Source organism: Scomber japonicus, chromosome 1 (genome assembly GCF_027409825.1).
Source record: "Scomber japonicus isolate fScoJap1 chromosome 1, fScoJap1.pri, whole genome shotgun sequence".
Lineage (NCBI taxonomy): Eukaryota > Metazoa > Chordata > Actinopteri > Scombriformes > Scombridae > Scomber > Scomber japonicus.
In genome coordinates this window covers 9,037,261-9,060,871 of record NC_070578.1, presented here as the reverse complement: position 1 = coordinate 9,060,871, position 23,611 = coordinate 9,037,261, and the positions used below count along the sequence as shown (strand labels likewise).

Here is a 23,611-nt window from a genome sequence, read left to right as displayed (position 1 = left end):
TGTGTGCTGCATTTTTCCTCATAGGATTCCTGCAGGCAAGAGGAGACAGTCTGAAGGCTGCAGTGACTCTCATGAATACTGAACACAGAAATTAGTGAACATTAAAATATTTTGTAGAAAGCCAACCTTTTATCAGTGACTAAATCACATGTATTAATTAGGACTAGCACATCTTTCTGTCTTTAATGCTAGAAAAATTGGATTTTGAAAATGAATCATCTGTGGGTTTTGTTATCATTTTTTATTCTGGTGTTTGAACAGTTTGCCAATTTGGGGGCACTAAATTGCTGAAATAAGATAAAAGAAGCATCTGGCAATGATCCCTGGTGGAAAATCCTATCATGTTGGTGAAATTTGAATGCATTTCTAATCACACAGAATTATTTGAGTTGTGGCACCTTTTGTGGCCACAGACCACATTATGTACTCTCACATATTCTTACAAGGCATTTCATTCTGACTACATGCAATTTGTGCTACATTTAGGCTGCAGCAAAGTTCAAGAATGACAAAAAAAATGACAAAAGAAGATGTTAACATCCCAGCTTTTAGTTATCATCTGTCATGATGTCACAAATGTTCTTGTTTTTTTTCGCCCACTAGGTCTGTTGTCCGACTTGCCGCCAGTCTATTAACTAAGCTAGTGGACAGCCTTGCCCCCAGTATTACTAGTGTTTTAGTGCATAGCAAGCAGGTAAGTGGACACAGAGACAGCAGGGCCTGATCGGTGTAACTGTCCCCTTTTTAAAAAAAAATTATTATGTTGGAGAAAATGTCATGACAATGATTTTAATGTTCACTGATTTAAAAGAAAACTGGAAATATACCATTTAAAGCGCCTCACGCTGTCATCCTATGGGGATGACATAGGGTAACTGCATGCTCTTATTCCTCATCACAGCTCACCTCCATTGTGTGTATGTGTGCAAGCTGTAGTTGTAGTGAGGCTGCCGTTGTAGAATCCTAATATGCACTGTGTCCACGCACTCTGTGTGTCGATCGATATTTTCTGACCCAGGAGTTTGTCTGATGGTGCCACTGCCTCACACTGGATGAGTTTCGGTGCATCATTTCCTGTCAAGTGTTATTCAGAGATTAGCCTCCTCTCGAGGGTGTCAGTTATCTCGCCTCATTTTTACCCCTCTGAACAGTTTTAGGCATTTCATTATGCTGAAGTAGCTCAAGGTGTGAATCTGCATATAGATTGCTTACCAGAGGGAAGGCTCTCCTCTCAACATGATTGTAAAAGCTGATTTAAAATTTGAGACGGCTGTGTTCTCCTGTTTACAATAACAGCACAGTTGGCAGTAGTAAGAAGCACTACCCATTAAAGTCAATTTTGAATCTAGTTTTGATTACATATCGATGTTGTATTTCAACAACAGATACAAAGATGGCCATTTCCGAACTTTATTCTTGGTTGTAGACAGCTCTTTGCTCAGTTAGAATCAGCTTAGATGTGAGGATGAGTGATACATCCATGTTCTGGATTTCACCAGAACAAGGCTAAAAGTGTGTCCTCTCATCAGGCAAATTGTTGAGGTATAATTTTCAGGAAAAATAAAACACAAAAGAGTAGTCTAGGGATGGGTCATTTTTACCTACTCACTTTTATGTGACTCGGGGAGAGGAGGCCAATTTTAGAGTGATGGAACAAAGATACTTAGGAATTGCCCCTTAGGGAGTACTGTGTGCACATGCCGGTCTATGCATGTACACAGTCACACATACATGTGTCTGTACACTTGCACAGGCACACAAACATACTTACAAAAGCTTTAATCTATTAAATATACTGTAATGAATATAACTAACTATAGGTGGATATGATATGTAGCCCTTTCCGTGTGTGTGTGTGTGCTCGTGATTACCAGGTGACTCTGGGTCTATTTGGTCATGAGGAGGAGGTGATTTCCAATCCACTGTCGCCAGGCGTGATCCAAGGCATCATCTACGGAAAGTGCTCACCTCACGGTGGGGAGCGAGAGGCTGTTCTTCAGCAGGAGCTAGTCATCCATATCGGATGGATTATCTCCAACAACCCTGAGCTGTTCAGCGGCATGCTCAAGATCAGAGTCGGGTAGGACAAAGTGGGGTTCAGGGGTTGGTGGTATGAATCTAGAAGGAAAGCTGGAGAGATCACATCATGGTCTATAGCTGCTGATCTGCATTAAAGTTACATTTTTCATACCTATCATCATCCTGTCAAACTCTTGTACTTTTATTCAAGCAACATGAAGAGCTATGTGCTCTTTGCTGTAATTCACCTTCCCTGATGTGCATACTACTCCACCGAACATGAATAAATCAATACATGTGAAGTTTGCCCTAAATTATTTTTATCCGATCAGGAACTCGTAGCTGTCAAATATAAGCATCCTTACCAATGAGACCTTGCAAATTTACATTGTTTTCTAAAGTTGTTTCTTACTTAAAACGTACCACACTGCAGTTCTCTTGGAATTGGACTCCCATTTTTGTTTGTTCTGCTCTGAATTAGTAAATGCTCCAGAGTTTGAACAAATCTCTCAAGTTTGGTCTGAAAGTCAAAACATAATGTTGGAAGGAGTTTTGTTAGGTAAATCTAGTTTGTCTTCAGTGTTTGTTTCTGTTTCATTTTGGTTGTAGAAAGGTTTTTAAATTTAGCCTTAAGTGTTTTTACACTATGAAGCAATACTGAAAACAAAGGACATATGAAAGCATTTTGAACATTTCATCCTTGTCGTAAGGACATATTCATCTTCAAACATGTTCTGTAGTTTAAACCCATGTTATTAACAGTCTGAGAGAGTGTGAGTGTGTGACCGTGTGTGTATCGTTCATCTCCAGATGGATTGTCCAGGCCATGAAACATGAGCTGAAGATCCGGGCAGGAGACATGCCACCACAGGACATCTACCAAATGTCCCCCGGCGACATCAAGCAGCTCCTGCTGGATGTCCTACAGCCGCAGCACCACGGCAGGTACTCTGCCCAACACACAGCCACACACACTCTATCAATAACATTATCTGTGGTCTTTTTCAATTCACAAATTTGCCTTTGAAGACACTGTGTCTTTATCTCCATGTGTTTACTTGTTGTATAATCCTTTTAGTTTTAATTATTTTATCTTCAGTGCTGTCTTGTCTACATCCATATCTTATTATCTGCTGCTGCCGCAAACCCAATCTCCCCATGGGAATTAAAGTTTTATCTCATCTCATCTAATCTAATACACATGGACTCATAGACAATTTCCTCTAGCACAACGGCTATCAACATTATATTTCCCCTGTTTCGAAGACTTCGTTCAACAATCTCACCCTTTTTTTGCACCAGGCCTTGGCTGAACAGGCGTCAGATCGATGGGTCTCTGAACAGGACTCCTCTTGGCTTTTATGATCGTGTTTGGCAGATCCTGGAGAGGACCCCCAAGGGTATAATGGTGGCTGGGACTCACCTCCCACAGGTATCTGCTTCCCCTGATACAGCTGCTAGATAAATACTCTGATGCTGGTCAAATTGAACAAGACTAGGTCACAACCTTCTATATGGCTAGACCATGTATGAAACCCTAGAGGGCTTTTCATTTCAAACAACAGGGGGTACAGGAGGTGGCAGCATTTGGCTGATCAATGGTGTAACTTCATCAGTTCCACGAGCACACCTGTTAAGCTGCACTCAAGTGGCTAGCTTCCAGTCTGAAAAGTGAAGCCAATACAGAAGTGCCTTAAACCTGCATTATTTTTCATGGCCAACAGGGGGCAACTCCACTAGTTGCAAAAAGAAATCTGATCGTAGGAAGTTTGTATGAGAAAATTACAATACTTCTCACTTAATTTAGTACCTCAGTAAACTCTTTCCTAATGAGTTAATGATCTTAAGCACTATTTTCAATTCATGCAATTTGTGCATGTAAATTATGGTCGCAGTTTGATCTATGGCTGCTGGCCTGCATTAAAGTTAGATATTTCATATCCATCATCATCCCACCAAGTTTTTATTGAAGTAGCACCTTCCCTCATGTCCATACTACTCAACAAAACATGAATAAATCAACACATGTGAATTTCTGAAGTTTTGATCAACTAGTACAGTCTCATACTGTACTAGTTGATCAAAACATCAGGAACTCTTAGCTGTCAAATATAAGCATCCTTACCCATGAGACCTTGTAAAATCACATTGATTTTCTAAAATTGTTTCTTTCTCAAAAAGTGTATTTCTCCTTTAAATAACTTTTTCCCATTGTATTTAACCACATTTTGTCTCTCTCACTATCTCTCTGTAGCAACCTACATTGTCTGACATGACCATGTACGAGATGAACTTCTCCCTGCTGGTGGAGGACACAATGAAGAACATTGTCCTTCCTGAGTACAGACAAATCATAGTGGAGGTAAAAAGCTAATTCACCAACACCACCAAACTTCTCAGATAAAACAGAATAAATAGTGAAATACTATGAAAATTATGGGAATGTATTTTTACTCAACATGACATTGTGAATGCTATCTTTTCTTGGCATCAATCAAATGTCTAGAATCAGCAGCTGGGATATTAAGTGCCAGTAATACATAAAATCACATCACTGTAGTTTTATCAGTTCCTGGACCTGTACCACAGACCTTTAAATCAGTATGCAAATTTAGTTGTTGTCTCTCACCACTAGTTGCTGATGGTGGTGTCCATAATGCTGGAGAGAAACCCAGAGCTGGAATTCAACGACAAGGTGGATCTGGACACTCTGGTCAAGGCAGCTTTCAATGATTTCCAGAGAGATCGCAGTCACTTTGAAGGCATAGAGAAACAGGTAGGAAGTTTTACTGATATACTTGTAGACTTTGAATCATGGATTACTTATTAGCACTTTTATAAATTCTTGAAGACACATCTCATTATCTCTCAAATATGATTCTATATCTGTCCTTTACTTTTTTTGTACCAGGATGACATGCAGGCATTTTACAACACACCACCAGTGGGACAGAGAGGCACCTCTAGCTACCTGACCAAGGCTGTTATGATCCTGTTGCTGCAGGGAAATGTGAAGGTCTGCAAGGACGACCCATGCACTGTTAGCTAGATTTACAACACTTTGACCCCTAATCCCAACCCACTGCAGTGTAGTCATCAAATGCCCCGCAAGGACTATTAAGTTTCCATCAAATGCATTGAGGAGATAACCTCTAACCTCTCCAGTTTTCCTTCAGCACCACTCTGCTCACTCCTACAAGCTGCAGTACACTTTCACTGTGACATTTGCCTCGGCAACAGCAGAGGTTGTTACAATTTATAAGTTACTATTTTATGCCCTTCTTCTCCGCAGGTTATTTTAAGGGTTAATATACTGTGCATCCAACAATTATGTTTAACTCAGTAGCACTGAGAACCTTGCTTCTCTAAACATCTTCTTTTTTTTGCCAGAGTTCAGTCTCCAAGCTGTGTTGTGTATTCAAAAGGTTTTAATAGTGCTGTTACTGATAATATGGCAGGTGAAAATGTCACTTACCTCAATACTGTTACCTTCCTGTACTTCTCACATTTTACCTACCACTGTCAAAATGAAAACTAAGTGAAGAGAAAAATTACAAAAATGATCATTAAGATTGATACCACTTGGTTATCTGTATGCTTAATGTAAAACTACAGCCATTAGAGAGTTAGTTTAGCTTGGCTTAGCAGAGACTGAAAATAGGGGAAACCGACTAGCTTACCAGCACCTTTGAATTTCACTAAATAACAAGTTAGTATTCACAAGTCTCTGCCTGGCAATATGAACTCGGTAAAAATAGAAACTGTTTTTAAACTTAGGTGTTTATACAGATTAAACCTACAAAATAAAACATGCTACTTAATGAGCTTTAGAGGTTCTGGTAGCTAGTTTTTGTGCAACTTTGGACGAAGTTAAGCTAGCTTTTTTCCCAGTTCCATCCTTAATGTTAACCTAAGCTAACTGTCAGCTAGCTTTATATTTAGCCTACTGTACAGACATTTGAGTGTTATCAATCTTCTCATCTCAGCTCTATAAGATATGTAAATTATCATACTGGTATATTCCCAACATTTCTCAAACTATCTCTTTAATTTTTGGTTTTTCGTACAAATCAAATTTAGATGTTCTTTACCATGACTACCAGACATTTTTAAATAATACCATTCAACCCCAACTCTGAAAAATAAAGCAGGCTTAGAAGTACAGTGAAGGGTCAAATTATGAGAGACGTGGTTCTCAGATTGATGCATTTGGTTCCCAGGAGCTTTATAACCAGATATAGAAAAAATAAGTATTTCAATCCACTGATATAAAATGATGAATCTCTGAGCATTAGAAGGTTTGAAAGCCACTGCACATGATATATGGAATATTGGGCTGAATATTTTGGCTTTTGTAGTGAAGTAAACAACATTATTCTGCTTATAATGCATACGTGTTAGAGTTGAGCTTCTCCTATGTGTCTTCTTACCTTTATGCATGCACAGTTTGTGGCATGACAATAGGTACTGTTTGCCGTAGCCATCATGTCGATTTCTCTGAATGTTAAAGGCTATGAAATAGAGTTTCTGAGAGGCCTGTTTTGCACAACAGGGCTCTGCATGACAATGAAATACTGCTTATCTGGTCCTGAGACTGAGGGCCCTTTAGAAAATGCTTTTTTGTTGAAATAGGGCAATCAAAAAAGAAACTATTGTCATCCTTAGGTAGAAATGTTGGAAGACTTCTTTTAAAGTGTGCCTCTCTGAATACCATCACTGTGACGAAGCCACCCAACCTTGTCACTGTGTGTTTGTGTGTGTTGTTTACCCTTGTCATTCAAAGGAAGTATTTTTAACTCAACACTGTAGTTTCAAAGAATAAAGTTATCGTGGAATCTAAAAAACATTTCCCTCTGTGTCACTTTACTATCATCTTTACAAACTGTATTCGAATGCATTATGCAGCTGTCTCTGGAACATCTTCCCCCCTTTTAATCTACAGTTGTGTGAATATGATATACTGACATAATTACTCCATGTGAAGCCAACAGCTCCTTGTTTCTTGGCTAAAACTGCAGCAGCAATGGAGCGTGAGTGACTACTGCAGCCCTGAGGGGTGTGTTTGGCATTGTATCGGATTCTACCAGTTACACCTACTTATGTTGCCCGAACCCTTTATCAATCTGCATCTCGCCACTGAAGCTGTGTGTGCTGTCTGCATCGCTGACTAACTGACTGGCAGAGAGAGGTGGAGAAGTGGGCGAGAGCCAGAGGAGAAGATAAATGAGCTCTGCCTCACACTCAATATATTCAAATCAACTTCCCTGCTGGAGAGACGACATCTTGCCTGTCTTGTTGAATAAATTGCTTCTTCACCAAAATGAACCCAAAAGAAATGTCTGCTTTGCTCAACATTAAATAGGGCATCTCAAAAAAGCTTTAGGTTGTGGTTCAAATCTGTTTTTATAATTTACCCTTTATAGTTTAGTTGCCAATTAGCTTTACAATGTGGAATATAAGATATAAAGGTCATGGCTTCAACACATCTCCCTTCAAATACCAGTGATCCTTAAATTAAACAGTGAAAGCAGGAACAGTTTTGTCAAGTCTTGAGAAAATAACCACAGATGATGTCATTGGGTAAAAGATGATTGGTTGCTTTATGGGAAGTGTAGAATTCAGTGTTTTTGGAGCCTGACCCAAACTAGGGGAGTAAAAGCCAGGATACCTCAGCCTCTGCTGCTTTGATTTTGACCCGGTTTTGATTCTTTCATTTTTAACTGTCAATTGTGAGTCCCTCAAATTAATTCATATGCAATACTACAGTTCGGAAGTACCCCTTTAATAAGGCTCAATGAGTAGGATCATTTTAGAAAATATGCAAGAATCTATAATCACAGATTTCATTTACATATCTAAGAAAACACTCAGATGCAGGTGATATTATTCTTGACTTCTGTCATGTTGACCATGCAGAGTCTTTGCCTCATTAGTCCACTAGGATGCAGCAAAGTTCAAGAAATGGAACTGATATAGCCTGTATTTTAACAGACATTTCTTAGATATTTCATTTCTGATAAAAAGTGAAATGTGAAAGCAAAAATTATATAATTCAAATCCATATGCTGTTTGTGTATAAGCAGAATACCCTGAATATGTTTTTCCAAATCTCTTCACTATTCATTATTACTGTTTTAAAACCAGTGATCAAATCTTACTTTTTAAAGGTGACACTGTGCTCTCACATTGATACTAATCAATGCATGAAGCACGAGCAATAAGGAAAAAGCATTTTCAGTGTATATAATTAACACGCAGTAACTCACCTCGTGTTTCAACTCTTGCACCACTGCTTTGTTATTTTCTGACCAAAGGGTGCACAAGGTGAGTGACCGGAGTGGCTTCGTCTTGTCAGTAAGGAACAAAACAAACAGGTGCGAGCTGACAAGAGGCCCCGCTGTTTGGCTGAATGGAGAGGAACAAACAAGACTGTGAAACAGGATCATTAGCGAGCAGCACAAAGATCGGGGGCCTTTGGTGACCTAACAATATTTGATGTGAAGAGTGAGGAAAATAAGAGCAAAATAGAGTTAGATTATAGTAGACTGTATAGGAATGTAATACAGAGCACATAAAAGTGGTGTGAAGGTGCAAAGTAAACAATTCTAGCATTACAGGAAATATTTGTATATATATTGAAAGATAATTACATATATTTTCATTGTGGTATTGGATATACACCACAGAAGTGTAAAGGATGGATAAGATTACATGAGTTTCCTCCTTGAAACCAAAGTGTGTTCAGTCAGCCAACTAGTGAAATAGGAGGTAGGAACGAGTCATTGTGTTGATAGATAAATGAAGTGCAAATGTGGGAAAATGTTCCTCATACACGCTTATCTCTCCACTCTATTTTCTTGTCTGAAACACACATGTTGGCTTACACACATGCATCCCACGGCACTGCAACCATACATTTCTCTTGAGGCGTGTTGTCAACATGGAGATAATCGTCGGGAAGCGTAATCACAGCTGACACAGTCATACGGTGTTGGTCTGATTGACTGTTGAATGGAGAAGGTTTCACCCATGGCAGTGTGCACAGCCTTCCCACGTCTGCATCCCTATCACACCTCCTGCTGTAATGCAGCGGGACAGCCGCCGTCTCCTCCCGTGGTGTTATCTGAGCCTGAGATGTAAGTTACTGCAGGTCTTTAGATGAAATGCCATAATAATGTGTTTAGTCTGCAGGCAGCAAACCACAGGGGAATTTCCACAGCTGATCCAAAGGTGATCATCATCTATATATCACATAAATATTGCTCATCAGTTGGGTGGTCTATCTGAAATGAGATTTTTAGATACTTTTTAGCCATGCTAGTACCTTGGCTGTAGGCATGGCACGGTCAGTCAGTCAGTCAGTCAGTCCACCACTTCATCAAAATATCTCAGTAACTATAGGATGGATTGTCATACACTGTTGCTTTAAAATATCTCCACAAAGATGAATCCTCATGACTTTGATCATCATTCATCTTGTGCCATCATCAGATCAAATTTAAAATTTGTCTAATAGTTTAGTTTATAAGCACGTACCTGTAAATCTAATATGTTTCCTATCAATCAGCTGTGTTTGCTGCCACTTAGCAAATGTTAGCATGGTGTTCACAAGATGAGCATTGTGACAACATGCTGATGTTAGCATTTAGCTCATCTACTGCTAAATACAACTTTCGAGCTGCTAGCATGGCTGTAGACTCTCAGGGCCGGGTTGAGCAATGAAAGAACTATTTCTCCTGATGTCTTGTTCAACCATGTTGGAATGCAGAAGTGTTTATAGCTTTTTTTCTTTATGGTTCCCAACAGCCACACTGAATGAATGAATGGCTGGATGAAAAGCCACCCATCATGGAGAAGGGGGAGAGACGCAATAATCATTTAAATATGGGAATAACGACACACATTTTCAGACAGCCTCTCCGGGAGGATATTCATAGTGTTGCAGTCATTTGTATGCAGAAATAGCTGTGGAACTAATTTAAAAAAGAGAGACTGAAGTTCAAACTCTATGCGTGGACAATCACTGTGGTGAGAGGATGTGAATGTCTGATTGTCGGTTTCAAACACTTAATTCTGACATCAGAAAAGTTTGGAGGAGATGGTTTTTAGAGGCTTTTCAACTATCTGACAAGCACCTGTGTTTCAACATACTGGCTCATTTAGTCTTGTTTCAAGCCTCTTACGTGATCATTCTGCCTGTAGTCAAATGTAGAAATTTAACATAGCTTTGCCCTTTGACCTCAGTACAATCGGTTGCTTATAATAGGCTACTAACAAATTTGTTTTATTGCAGTGACTTAAATCTACTTACACTTCATAAAATATTGAGGAAACTGTGGTTAACACAGCAGCCACAGTGACAATCTGTTAATATGTGCATTTTGGAGAGCTCCTGAAAAACAGCAGGAGAGCGCTGCACTGTGGCTCTCTGAAACAGTTTGGTTGTATTATGACACACTAGTGCTGTTGCAGCCCCATAACTCAGTATCTGTCATCAGCAAAGCCAAGGTGACACACATCTATCAACATCTCATATTAGAGATGGCAGCATGCCCAGCCACATACACACACAAACACACACACACACACACACACACACACACACACAGACCTTGACTGGTAAGCTACATTCCCCCGTGTTAAATCACGGGTAGACTGATGTACTTTGTGGCGTTACATATAGCTGCGAGGTTAAAGACAGATTTCAACATCTGTTCAGCAAAAGTACATGGAAACATTTCTGCCGGTGCAGAACTGATGGTTTTATTGGGCTCTGTAATTGCCACATTACCCAGACATGAAGAGAACATTCACTTGTTATGGCAACATGATGAGGTAAATAACAAGGTGCCGATTGTTGCTGAACAGTAATTAAATGGTGTTTAAACAGATTCATAATGTCGCTATCTGACTGTAAAAACTATACTTTATGTGGGTGCATTTTTTATAATAATAGTTTTCACAGTATATCTGTTACTTAATTCTCACTCATCTCCACTCATTGTCTGTGTGAGATGTATAGATTCCAGTAACTTCAAATATGTGAGGCCAAAACTTATAATTTAACATGTTAAAACTAAATGTGTGAATTTGTTCCATGGAAAGAAAAGCACTCAATACAAGCAGTCATTTTTGGGGCTCACTAACACTCTTAGCTGCATTTTTAGGCACAAATCAATAACTTGTTTGAAAGGAAACTTACTCAGGACCACTGTCAGGCTCACAAGATATTAAACCAAAATAAGAGCTTAAAGTATCAAATGCAAGTATATCAATTGCACACTTTTGTCAATAATTTCCAACATTCAGGCTGAGCTAAAATATCATCACACAAATAACATTTTTTCTTTCTTCCCATACACACACAGTACCCATTGATTGCCTCTTCACAGGTAGTTTAAGCCTCACTATTCATCTCAGTTGAAAGTGCTGCTCATGATAATGATTAAACCATTGCTGAAGAACATGCATCATCTCTTGCACAGTTTGATACTAAATAACTGATTACCAATGATCCAACACGTCCTTTGTGAATGCTTCACCATCAGGGATGTGTTTTAGATTAACTGTATGTAGAACAAACAGGAGAAAGATTGTTTCATTTTCCAGAAGCTGTAAGATTTGTGATCAGTTGAGGTTACATGGTGAGTTAACTTTGTATATAGATTGACAAAATAATGTGCCTTTGTGGTGTTAGATACTGTTTCTATGGGATGGCCATCATCATAAATCTTTGTGTTTTTCAACTTACCATCCTTCATCATATTGTATTTTTAATGTGAGTGTGTGAATGAATTATTTGTGTCATGTTGTATTTGGTAAATTGAATTGATCTGAATCTGAATCCTAATCCAAAAGAACAATGCACAGGAACACATACACATTTATATACAACATAAACACAGAGACAACGAGGAAAACTAGCTATTATGTTTAGGCAAGCAGGTGAAGAAAAACAAACAAATGGACAACAATGTCAAACTATACAGTTAATTGTTAATGGGGGTGAGTAGGAGTGCAAAGAATGCTGGAGTATATGTTGTATAATGATGCAACAAATTAGTTTATATGCATACAGTTTTTCATTTGGACATTAATGGTAAAGAATGTTGGTGTCTTTCTGAGATAAACATATATCTGTATCTCTGAGTTTTGTTTTAAATGTGTTAATATTATATATTTTACAAACAGCTTAATTCCGTCTTCATGGATGGGGCTCACAATTTTTCAAGTGTGTCATAAAAGAACAGTCAGGAGCCCAAATGAACACTGAAACTTGTTTTTCTTGCTGTAATCATCCCTTCTGTTAATACTGATCGTTGGACTATTCCTTCATAATGCCCTTGCAAGTGATTGGGGTAAAAAAATGTGTTTAAAAGTTGATCTGAAGCTAACATGAAGCTTCGGCCATCCAAATGATAGATATGTCTTTTTAGTGCCAAAGTCCCTCTCTTTGTTACTATACTTTAGGGGTGGGAATCACCAGAGGCTCCACGATATGATATTATCATGGTGCTTGTGTCAATACAATATTATTGTGATTTTAAATATATTGCGATATGCTGGATATGCTATGATATATTGCAATTCATGACCTTTTTTCACCTGCAAGTTATATCCCCAAAGGGAAAAAAATATCTACGTCTACAGTAAACTACGTACAATATTATTTTATACAATACAATTTCTTCCCCCACCCCTATTATACTTCCACCACAGCTCAACAGGGAAACACAAAAAGGTAATTTGATGTTAAAAAGACTGTAAATGTGTCACTTATCCTGATATGACTAACTCCGACTGCTGAAGCTGAATATAAGCTTCACATCTACTTTTAAATGTGTGTGGACACACTTCGGATTTTGTCCTTCATCTCCTCCACTGAAAGCACATTTGAAGAAGATATTTAAACAGTCAGTATGAACAGGAGGAATAATTACAGCGAGGACAACCTCTTTCACTGTTCATATGGACACCTAACTGTTGTTTTAAGACACACAAAGGTTTGATCTTCCACTGAAATATAGCGTCTAAAAACGCCCAGCTTTTCTGTGAAGTCTTGTGTGCAGTAATGCTTACTGAATGTGGGAGAGCGTGTGAGATTAACAGGATGAAAATATATTCCCATTCACACACTCCCTGTCCTCCCCATCAGTCTGTGTGTCAGGTTGGAAGCAACTGTAGATGCTATTACTAATATGAATATCCCAGCACCACCTTTTGGTCTGGACACTTCCCAGACAAGCGTTGCTCTTCCTGGGGAAATTGAATCCTCTCCTCTACTCAGGGTTGGGCCCAAGCGAGGGGTTAATGCTTTCTGCACATTGACAGAGGAGGACGGCATGAGGTGAAGAAGGAAGGTGGAGAAAGACAGGGAGGAAGAAGGAGACGGTAGAAGATTAGCTGAGGAAATGTGAGAGGAGGTGGCTGATGTGCGGCATGACAGAGGGATGATATGTGGTGACGGGATATTTGAAAGAGTAGGAGCAGGAAACAAGAAGAGGAGGAGGAGGAGGAGGATGTATGACATTCATGTAGGACCTCCTGCTGTGTCTGTATCTCAGCAGCAGTGGTGGGTCCAAACTGAGGACTATGTGAAATCAGTGAGGAGATCGAGGGAAGTACCACAGCTCGTGACCCCATCAGAGAGAAACTCCTCACAACGGGGGGCTGACAGAGAGGAAAAGGGAGTGTGGGACAGAAGTGAATTCAAGTCAGGCAGAAGGCTGGAAAGAAACCTGGCTTGCTCCTCTCCGAGTCAGGGAGGATGTGGTTAACACGCAGGAACGCTACAGTAAATTTTACGATAAGGAGAGGAAAAGAATTCCTGAGACACACAGTAGGAATGCTATTCCTTAGACTCTTTGTTGTATTATCATAGAGAAATGTGATATGGTGAGCTTCAGTTTGAGGATTATTTGATTGACCAGTTTTGCACAAATAGAAGGATCGTTATTTAGTCTAATTATATGTTCGGTTCATGTCTTCTCTAAGATTTGTGACTTTACAGTAGATAAGGGTTCAGTGCTTTGCTCATGGACCTTTTGGCCATGATTGCAAACACCATTAAAGTAATAGCAGCAACGTTTACAGCAGCAAATATCAGCTTTTTAGTCACGTTCTTGCTTCTGTTCAAACCTGCCATATGATTTCTTTTTCTCCAGCTCACCAGAGAGTTTTTAAGTTCTGCAGACTTAATCAAAGAACAGTGCAAGCACATGAATAAGATCAAAACTGTCCACAAGAATACTTCATCTTCAATTATACCGAAGTTCAATCAGTTCATTCTGAGCCCTGCATAACTGTTCTTTGATATTTTCTTAGATTTTTCTTTTTGCAGAGACACACAGGGTCCAACCATGCTAGCAGTTTCACTGGCGTGTGTGAGTAAACATATACTTCTTATTATGTCAAAGTGCATGTGTTGGTTTTCAACAACTTTCCCATTTCCCTTGCTACAAGGATAGCGTCACATGTAAATAAAATGTTGACTAATATAGGAAAAAAATATAAAAAAGAAATGTTGCACTAACTATTTTTTACATTAACAGTGGATCAAATGACTATATGTAATGTTGAATGTGTTGCTTGTAGTGACAAACCCATTGTTTTAGCTTTATGGGCAGCAAATCTACTGTACCTCTCACCACTCTCCTTGACCTTTTTTTCTTTTCAGCAAAAAAGGTTCTGATGAAGCTGTTTCACACCTGTCAAGCACTAAAGAGCAGAAGGTTAAAGTTAGCAACTTGCTTGAAAACACAATGTAGCATTTAAAGCTAAATGGTAAATGGACTGTGCACTTTTCCAGTCCACTCAAAGCACTTCTACACTACATGTCACATTCACACACACACACATTCATACACTGTTGGCACAGCCATTGGGAGCAATTTGGGATTAAGTATCTTGCCCAAGGACACATCGACATGTGGACTGGAGGAGCCGGGAATGGCACTGCTGATCTTCCAGTTGGTGGCTAAAGAGCCTGATATTTCCCTCAAAAGTTTGTCCAGATTAAGCAGAGCCAGGTGGCCAGAAACACATGTAACAAATACATTTGAATGAATGAATCCTTGTTTGACAAATGTGTAAATTGTGCCAATATTGGCCATAAAAATTGATTAACGCAGGTTTAAGTAAATCTCATATTTGTTCTGTATGAAAACTAATAAACAAATAACTAACAAAAGCATGCATAGTAGTTGTTCAGTGCATAGAGAAGACTTTTGCCTACTTCTTTTTACTTTTTAACATACAACCTATACACAAAGAACAATACACATGTAATATATAGAAAATACTATAATATAACAAATCAAACCTAAACACAGACTTAACCTTTGCCCTCTTCAGTGTGTGTGCTGTACATGTCACAATAACTACTGCAAAAACCTACAGAGCAGCTGTTTTTACTTGCTGTGGCAAACAGTTGAAAAGGGCAGCTGAACTTCCACCTTTTTCCAGAGGTAAAATAGCTGAACTTGCCCTCTTACCTATCTGGTCAAACACAGGGTACATATATACAGCTACAGCTATGCATTTAGAGGGATAACGAAAGAAAAATACATGGCAAGGTCAGGTCAAAGCTCAAGTGTTGTACACTGCAAAAATGAATATGTTTCATAAAATTGTATTTTACTTAAAGGGGGTGAAAAATTACACCAGATGTAGACATTATTTTGCTTGTTTATACTGCTAGTAGCAAAAACAATAAATGTTATCATTAAAAATTGAACATTTCCATAAAGATTTAACACTGTAAGATTCTTAAAAGGTGGATATTTCTTGCAGCAGAAACCAGAGTTCCTTGCAGGCAGAGTCCAGTTCAGTGTGCACACAGTATGAGTGGTGCTGAAACAAGGGACCCTGCACCCCTCCTCACACCTCACACCCTGACCGTGCAGTACTAAGTCTACCCTATAAATCCGTGTCGCCCCGGGGCAGGACGGGCTGTCTGCTGAGCTATCCGTCTTCCCCAGCACCCACCAGGAAGGTGACATGCTGCTTCAAACGGCGTCACATCTGCTGGTGTCATGTTGGTGCTTGACCAATACCGTCAGCTGATCACAGCTCTTTTTTTTAACCTCCACTTCCCTTCTTATCCACACCATCTTTATCTCCGTCTGTCAGTTCATCTGTCTGTCTCGACCTCCCTGACTGACTGTCTTTCTGCTGCGCTGTGTGGTTCCCTCTGTATATATTTATGTTTAAGATGAAATGTGATAAAACTGCTACTGATCCCTGTGGGAGAACTGACGGGGGGAAAAAAGTGACAGGAAAAAAGAAAAGCAGATAGCATGAACAAAAATAGAACACAAAATATATCATAGAATACACCAAAAACCACTTCTTTAAAACTTCACAATTCATGTATTTGTATATGCATGAAGCCTACAGCATGTATATATATATACAAAACTACACATAGGGAATTATGTTGTGAACAAGAAAAATATCTTCTTTATTTTAGATTCCTCAAAATAGCCACTGTTTCCATTGTTAAGCTGTCATCAAAGCAAAAGCACCCACGAATGTAGTATGTGTAACCAAACCTTTAACCTCTAACTACTTTTCCAAGAGAAAATCCAAATGTTTGAGATTTCAGATGTTAATTATTCTCTTTTGGTGTTGTGTGTGTATTCTGGAGCTGATCTGACTTCTGACATTGCCCATGAAGGTCAAAAAACATCTGACAGATCAATAAAGCAGCACAGACACGCAGCCTTGTTTTTCTGCTTCTGGTTTACCTTTAAGCAATACCAAAAAGAGCCACAAGATGGTGATAGACAGCAACAAATTGAACAGGTGCAAACAGATTGGCAGCGATGGTTCATAACTTGAAGTGCTGTTTGACGCCTCATACAATGATATCATTTGATATTAATGATGAGTAACAACAAAGACAATTATATTACCAAATGAAAAATAAAGCCAAAAAATATATTTCCTCCAGAGACAAAGAAAGGGACGTATCATTTTGTCAGAAGATCAGGGATTTGTTGATTTATGAGTGCTATGGTGTATAAAGCTATACTATTAAACACACAAATAAAACAACTACATATTATCATTATTACAGCTGTTTTTAACTTGTATGTAAGCTGACCTGCAGTGTGTGTGTATATGTTTTAGGCTCTTATACAGTGTGTCAGTGAGCCATTCACTATTATGGACATACAGGTTATGCAAGGGACCTGAGGAAAAGTCAGCTTATCTCATCCTGCCCTCTTCCTTTGCTACAATGAAGTCAAATCAAGGAAATCAAGACAAAAAACAAATGGAGAAAAATATAACTGCAGAATCACATTTTCTACTTGTTGAAATCTGCATAATAATAATATATGCTCTATAAATAAAGTTTATAGAGCCCTTTTCAAATTCCAAGTTACTAAGTGCTTCACAAGGCAGCAGGATACACAAATCATAAAATAATTACATTTTACAATCGAACAAATAAAAACAATTTAATGAGTAAAAATCAAATCAATAGAAGAAAAGGCAAAAACAGACAAGCCATATTTAAAGGAGATTGAACCATTCAAGGGAAATTAAAACTCAAATCAAATCAGGAAAAGCTCTCTGATTAAAGTATGTTTTAAGGAAGGACTGTAGCTGGCATATTCTGATCTCTTAGATCACCTGATTAACACCTCTCTCCTTTTGCTACACTAACAACTTAAATCCTCAAAATGCAAACATGGTCTGGGAAGTCACTTTCTTTCAAACACTGCTATATTGAACACTGCTAATGACATATTCTTGTATAAAGCTGTTTATAAATGCTTATCCCAAATCTGTGTTCTTTCCTCCATCCCCACCAGCTTATTTCATATAAGGGATGAATCACGTTTTGAATAACTAAGTGCTATCAACCCATCCTCTCCTCTTTGTGCTTGAAAGCCTTGTAGGAACTTGTACTTTTATAGCTGCTTTTAACACATTGGACTGTACCTTTGACGGGTTGTAAAAACATGGGTGTTGCTCAAACCAATTTTATGATACAATTTTCTCTCAATCAATGACTTCTCCCCCCAGACAATCAACAGTGGTGTGCCTCAGGGCTCAGTCACCCTATTATTTATTTTAAACGCTTTCATGGATAACCATCATAATCACAACATGTTCAGTTATGCCATTCATTAGTTTCCAGTATTATGCAGATGATATTTAACTCTTTATGTCATATCAGATTGGTATTATTAATGTAAACTGTGATTCTGGTATCAACAGATGGATGACTTGGTTAAAAGCCTATTGGCTTTCTTCAGATGATACTGTTCACTTTCTACTCAGACACCCAAGTGTGTGTGTGTGTGTGTGTGTGTGTGTGTGTGTGTGTGTGTGTGTGTGTGTGTGTGTGTGTTAGACCATGTGTGGCTACTGTGTCCTTTATTGCAGACACGGAAATGGCCGGCAGTGGATTAGGGGTAAGGACTAAGAATTGATTGCACTGGTCTGTAACTGTTTTTCAAGGCTCTTCTGCCCCATTTTCTCTCACATGCAATTGTTTATGGGGGAGCATTTCCCATAATGCAAGTTGAGCTCCAATATCCTGACATTCACATGGTGTAAGACTGCATACTGACCTCGATACAAGAAAAATAGACATCAATATACAGTACATTTATTGATTTTCAGAATGCTACTAGATTGAAGAGATTGACCACAATTAGTAGTATCAGGCAGTTATCAGGCATTTATATACTTAATATACTATTGTTTAAAACTTATATCTTGATACATCATTTCCACCACAAACATAAAATCTGTCAAGCGTATGGAACCAAATCTGTTGAATGTCTGCAGCATTTGTTCCATGTTTCCAAGTCTGTAGAGATGCAAAGTGTCTTTTTAGGCTAACTGGGATGCAGACAGTTGTATTTGTAACTGTCAAAATTATGCATTTGAAACCTGTGATATGTAATAGAGCTGAAAATGTTATGTTTGTGACACATTCACGTAAAATGCAATACCTGGTAGCTATTTTGTCAGCTTAGGACCTCTATCGTTCATCATTCTTTTCTTCTGACAGGAGAAAGGATCACATCTCGAGTTGAGAAATAAACTCCACAGTGAAACCAAGCTGATGTGTTCTTTAGTTAATGACTAATAAGCCCTCTCCTCCCGATGTATTGAGTACCAGAGAATGAGAGAATATGCCACATTTGCATCCCTTGCTTGCCTTGAACGTTTTAAGTGCTTTAATTTCCTGGTCCTGTGCACCCTGAGAATTGTCTGCTGCTAATTGGTTCTTTAGTGTGTATCAAAAGCGTAGCTGCCGTATGCATGCTCTAATAACAGCTTCATTATACACTGGTTCTTTGCGGTGCACTTTTGTTGCTTTACAAAGCGCTGTTTGCCAACAAGGGTGGCCTTGAGGCAGCAGGAATGCTATGAATAACTGATTAAACGGCCGTGTTTACACTGGGGTTGTACAGCTGCCTGTACACTGCCAACACTGTGCAGCTTTTGATTGGAATAAAAGTGCTTCAATTACCATACCACCCAATGAAATTCTAATTTTCTTTGGACAGTTTTTCTTTTTAATCAAAAGGTTATTCACAGAATTCCTCTGAAATATAGACATCATCTTAACTTTATGTTGGTGTTTTTTAAATAGGCTGTCTCAAACAGCCTATTTAAATAGATGCAATCTATAACATGATGAATTCACTCAGGTAGATTGTATAAGGACGATCTTTCTTTCTCTACATTGTGAACTAGTTTTGCTGCAGCATTTGTGTCCAAACATGCAGAGGCCGCAGTTTGAACTTTGTCTCCAATAGCTGAGGCGGTGTCAAACATAAGCAGAGTGGCAGACCGCTGTTTGTGTATGTATATATACACTGCTTATGCATACATTGATCAAAAGCTTGCTGTGACATACTCCTATACGTATATTTTTGTGAGTGATCAGCATAACCAAATGCTGCCAGGAACCATATGTTTTAATGTGTTTTTGCGTGCTTGAATCTGTGTTTATGTTTATAGGTTGTAGAGAGTATGAAATTTATGTTGCCTTGACTTATACTGTATATACTGTAAAAAACAATAGGAGGCCAATTTACCAGCTTGCAATTGATTTTACAAACTGTTTAAGCTATGTTAGCAGACCCCAACAGAAAACACTTCTGACCACTTCCAGGTACAGTACACCCATCAGTGATACTGGGTGATACACACATAGTCATATGCTGAAAAGTTGCCAACATAAAGACCTTCTGCAAATGCACATCATTTATTAGCATAAGTCTAATCTAATATCTAATTATTTACATAAATGAGCTTCAACTGGAACTTAGAAATAGGGATGATGAAGATCAGGCCAGATAATAGTATACACTGCAAGACCACAGGAGTTAGAGCAGGAGATTTCTCTTAGCTCCCACTCATTTTTTTAAATTTTAATTTTGATTTTTTATCTCTCAGTCAGTCAGTGCACAGAAATAGTCAAACTGTGTTTTGTTGGGTTGGATTTGATGTGTAATCCAACATAAGAGATGCCAGAATATGGCAGCTTCTTGTGTGGTTTGAGTTTCTTGAAATGAGCATTCACTAATTTGACTGCAGGTCATGGCATATGTGTTTCTGTGTGTGTCATAGGCTATGTTTGGATAAATGTCAGGCTCAAGACCAGTTCATTTGGGATGGCTTGTCCAATTGAAGACAAAGGCCATGTCTCCAACTGGGAAAATGCACATTTTTGGGTCAGCGGATAAGGTTAGGGTTATGGTCAGGCAAGTAGTGGTTATGGTTAAGGAAATTAAGTTTATATAATGTCTAAAATATGTGAACTAGGACAAATGTGTGTGTGTAGGTGTGTAAAACACAGATACTTGGGGCAGATGTGGGGATTTCTTTGCTGACAGCCATAGAACTTCACACTTAAATTTGATGGTTTCCTAGGTGATCTCATTAATGAAACAGTGCAGCCTCCACACTACATCGTGGGTAGGAAGGAAATGAAAATAAGAAGACCCCATATTAATACAAATGTATTAATATATACATTTGAATGCAACATAATAAAACAGCCTATTCATTATATGTGCTTATAACTGACTTTGGTGACTTCTGTTTGTATGTTTCTACAATTTCTACAACGTGTATATACGCTATGTATATGTGTACTGAAAACATTTGCTCTCATGGATGTGTTCTAAAAATGTTTATTCTTGTATGGCACACATCTGTCTGTGTGGTATAGCAGGATGGATGTTGGAGGCTGGGCAAAATAATGCCTGTATGAGTGTGTTTCTGTGTCTGAGATGATGAAAATTGCATGGTTTGATGTTTGGCAGCGGTGTGTGGGCGGATGTGAGCGGACACGCTTGCCAGAGCACCCTCAATCCATGTAACCTCTCACTGTTGGCCCTCCACCTTTTAGCAGAAGTTTTACATGGAGTATCTGTTTCACGTTTTCAGGCCAGAGACTTCGCAAAGGCTCATTACTGTATCCGTTCTTCGCTATAGAAAATTAGCAAAACACCCCGGGCAAGGGATACGAGTCTGGGCATTAACACTCCCACTGAACAGATTGATCATTAAAAAAAACCACGCTGTAAAACAGAGTGTAAACAGTCATTACCCCGAGCGATGACTGAGTCGTAATTTTCACAGGGATTTGAGGAGATATTAGGTGGAAGTCTGGCATATTTAAACTCAATCCTCAGTTACAGTGAAAACAAATCTGAAAAGATTTGTAAACTTTCTGCAACACACATACACACACACACACACATGTGCATGCACGCACAAACACACACACACACACACACACACACACACACACACACACACACACAAACACACACTCTCTCTCCAAAGTGTTCACCATCAAGACCCAGCATGTCTTGATGTATACAGTAATTTAAAAAGGGTTGCTGCAGGCGGCAGCTTAGTTGAAAGGAAGAGCACTGATTTGAAAGAAAATTCCTTGTCCGCTTGGATGTAATGCACTTGAGTGCTGTGAGATATATGCTAAAGTTGAAAGTGGAGCTTGTGAGTTCCACAAATACAGGTCTGCTTTACGAGGGCGTCGCAAGCTTTGGGATGCACTCAGCTGAGCTAAGATTGTTAGAAACTTTTCTTCTTTACACTTAAGGCTGGGAAGTTAAAGATTAAGTGAAAAGATTAGGATGTGCACAAATCTGCTTGGATGGTTAATAAACAAGAGAAGAGCAATAGAAAACATCCTGACTGGAAACTTCACAAATTGGCAAGGGATGTGTGCAGCCCGAGACAGGAAGGCTCTGAAGCGGGTGATTAAAACCACCCAGAACATCATTGGTTTCCATGCACTGAGCATCAGTGATATTGGTGAGGAGCCTGCACAGAGCCCAAAGGATACTAAAGACAATACCCATACCAGCCACAGCCTGTCTACTCCTGCTTGGCAAGAGATACAAAAGTATCTGCTGTCATATACCTCCAGACTACAGAGCAGCTTCTTTCCTCAGACTCCTTAATTCATCCTCTGCACTCTGTTCAGTATAAAAATTGTTTTATTTTTTATGCATTTTTATTTAATCCATTCATATAATTTCTGTTTTTGTGAGTAGCATAAAGGGACTACAAACACTCACATTGGGACATTCATAATATTTTCTGCAACAATATTCTGACAATAAATGAATGAATCAATTTTCTAATCACAATGCAGTTTGCTGGACACTAAAACTTGTGATTGTTTTTGTTAGCTGCTTGGAATGTGTATGTTGTCATAGTGTGTATCAGTGGGATAGAAGAGTAAGAGTTCTGAAAGTAACTTCAGAGGAGCAGTTACCATGGGTATTTACAACCCAGTCTCTCCAATCTGCGTACAAATAACTTTAGAAGTTCATGTTTCGAAGAAGTCCAATTTTGCATGCATGTGATACGCCAATTCTTCCCATTAACTTGTGACCATGATTTGGATTAAAGCCACTTGGTTAGGTCTAAGGTAAAATCATGGTTTGGGTTAAAACAGTAAAAAGCCCCAGAGTCAAGGTAAAAATGTCCTATAGGACCATTCCAGACATCACAAATGTAAAGAATATCCAGTTTGTAGTCTCAAATACTGCTCACCTTCTGCTTGTCCAACTTTTTGTCAACAAACTATCAAGTCATCCGCCCACCTCCTCCTAAAAGGCCTAATTCACTATATAAATAAAACAGTCTCTTTATCTTGGCATCATCTAAAATGTGTCACTTCCCCTGTCACTCAAACATAACAGCATAAAATGTCATGCAAAAGGCTTAAAATGACAAGAAACTACCATTTGATGAGTCCAGGCTGGTATTTATCTTTCCAAGAAATGGACGCTTAACTCTCTATTTGAATGTAACACCATTACACGAGAGGCACAAACTGGTTAATGCTAACTACACCTCAAACTCTCCTACGACTTCTTAAAGTAGGTCAGAAAATGGCCATGGTAGAGCTATAAGTCCTGCACCAAGCAGTGAAACTCTGTGTGATTATCATTTTCACTTTCAGTAATAAGAATCAGGACCACACTGTATTTTACAGAGCTATTTTATAGAACCTTAATGTGCAACAACTGCATCATGTGCAATATTAAATTATTATTTAACCAATATTAAAATGTTA

At 38.7% G+C, this 23,611-nt stretch overlaps 1 protein-coding gene across 4 annotated transcripts in view; it reads left to right on the top strand.

The window, feature by feature from the left end:
• The window catches only part of phkb (phosphorylase kinase, beta), a 102,914-nt gene extending 96,579 nt beyond the window's left edge, over nt 1–6,335 (top strand). For 3 of the 4 annotated variants that reach the window (XM_053316132.1, XM_053316141.1, XM_053316149.1), the window contains 7 exons: nt 604–694; nt 1,875–2,080; nt 2,830–2,964; nt 3,322–3,451; nt 4,274–4,381; nt 4,655–4,795; nt 4,931–6,335. In XM_053316132.1, the coding sequence (XP_053172107.1) occupies nt 604–694; nt 1,875–2,080; nt 2,830–2,964; nt 3,322–3,451; nt 4,274–4,381; nt 4,655–4,795; nt 4,931–5,068 (949 nt within the window). In that variant the 3' untranslated portion in view covers nt 5,069–6,335. The remainder of the gene's footprint in view (nt 1–603; nt 695–1,874; nt 2,081–2,829; nt 2,965–3,321; nt 3,452–4,273; nt 4,382–4,654; nt 4,796–4,930) is intronic. The other variant, XM_053316158.1, reaches the window with a different exon arrangement.
• Nucleotides 6,336–23,611: the final 17,276 nt, after the last annotated feature.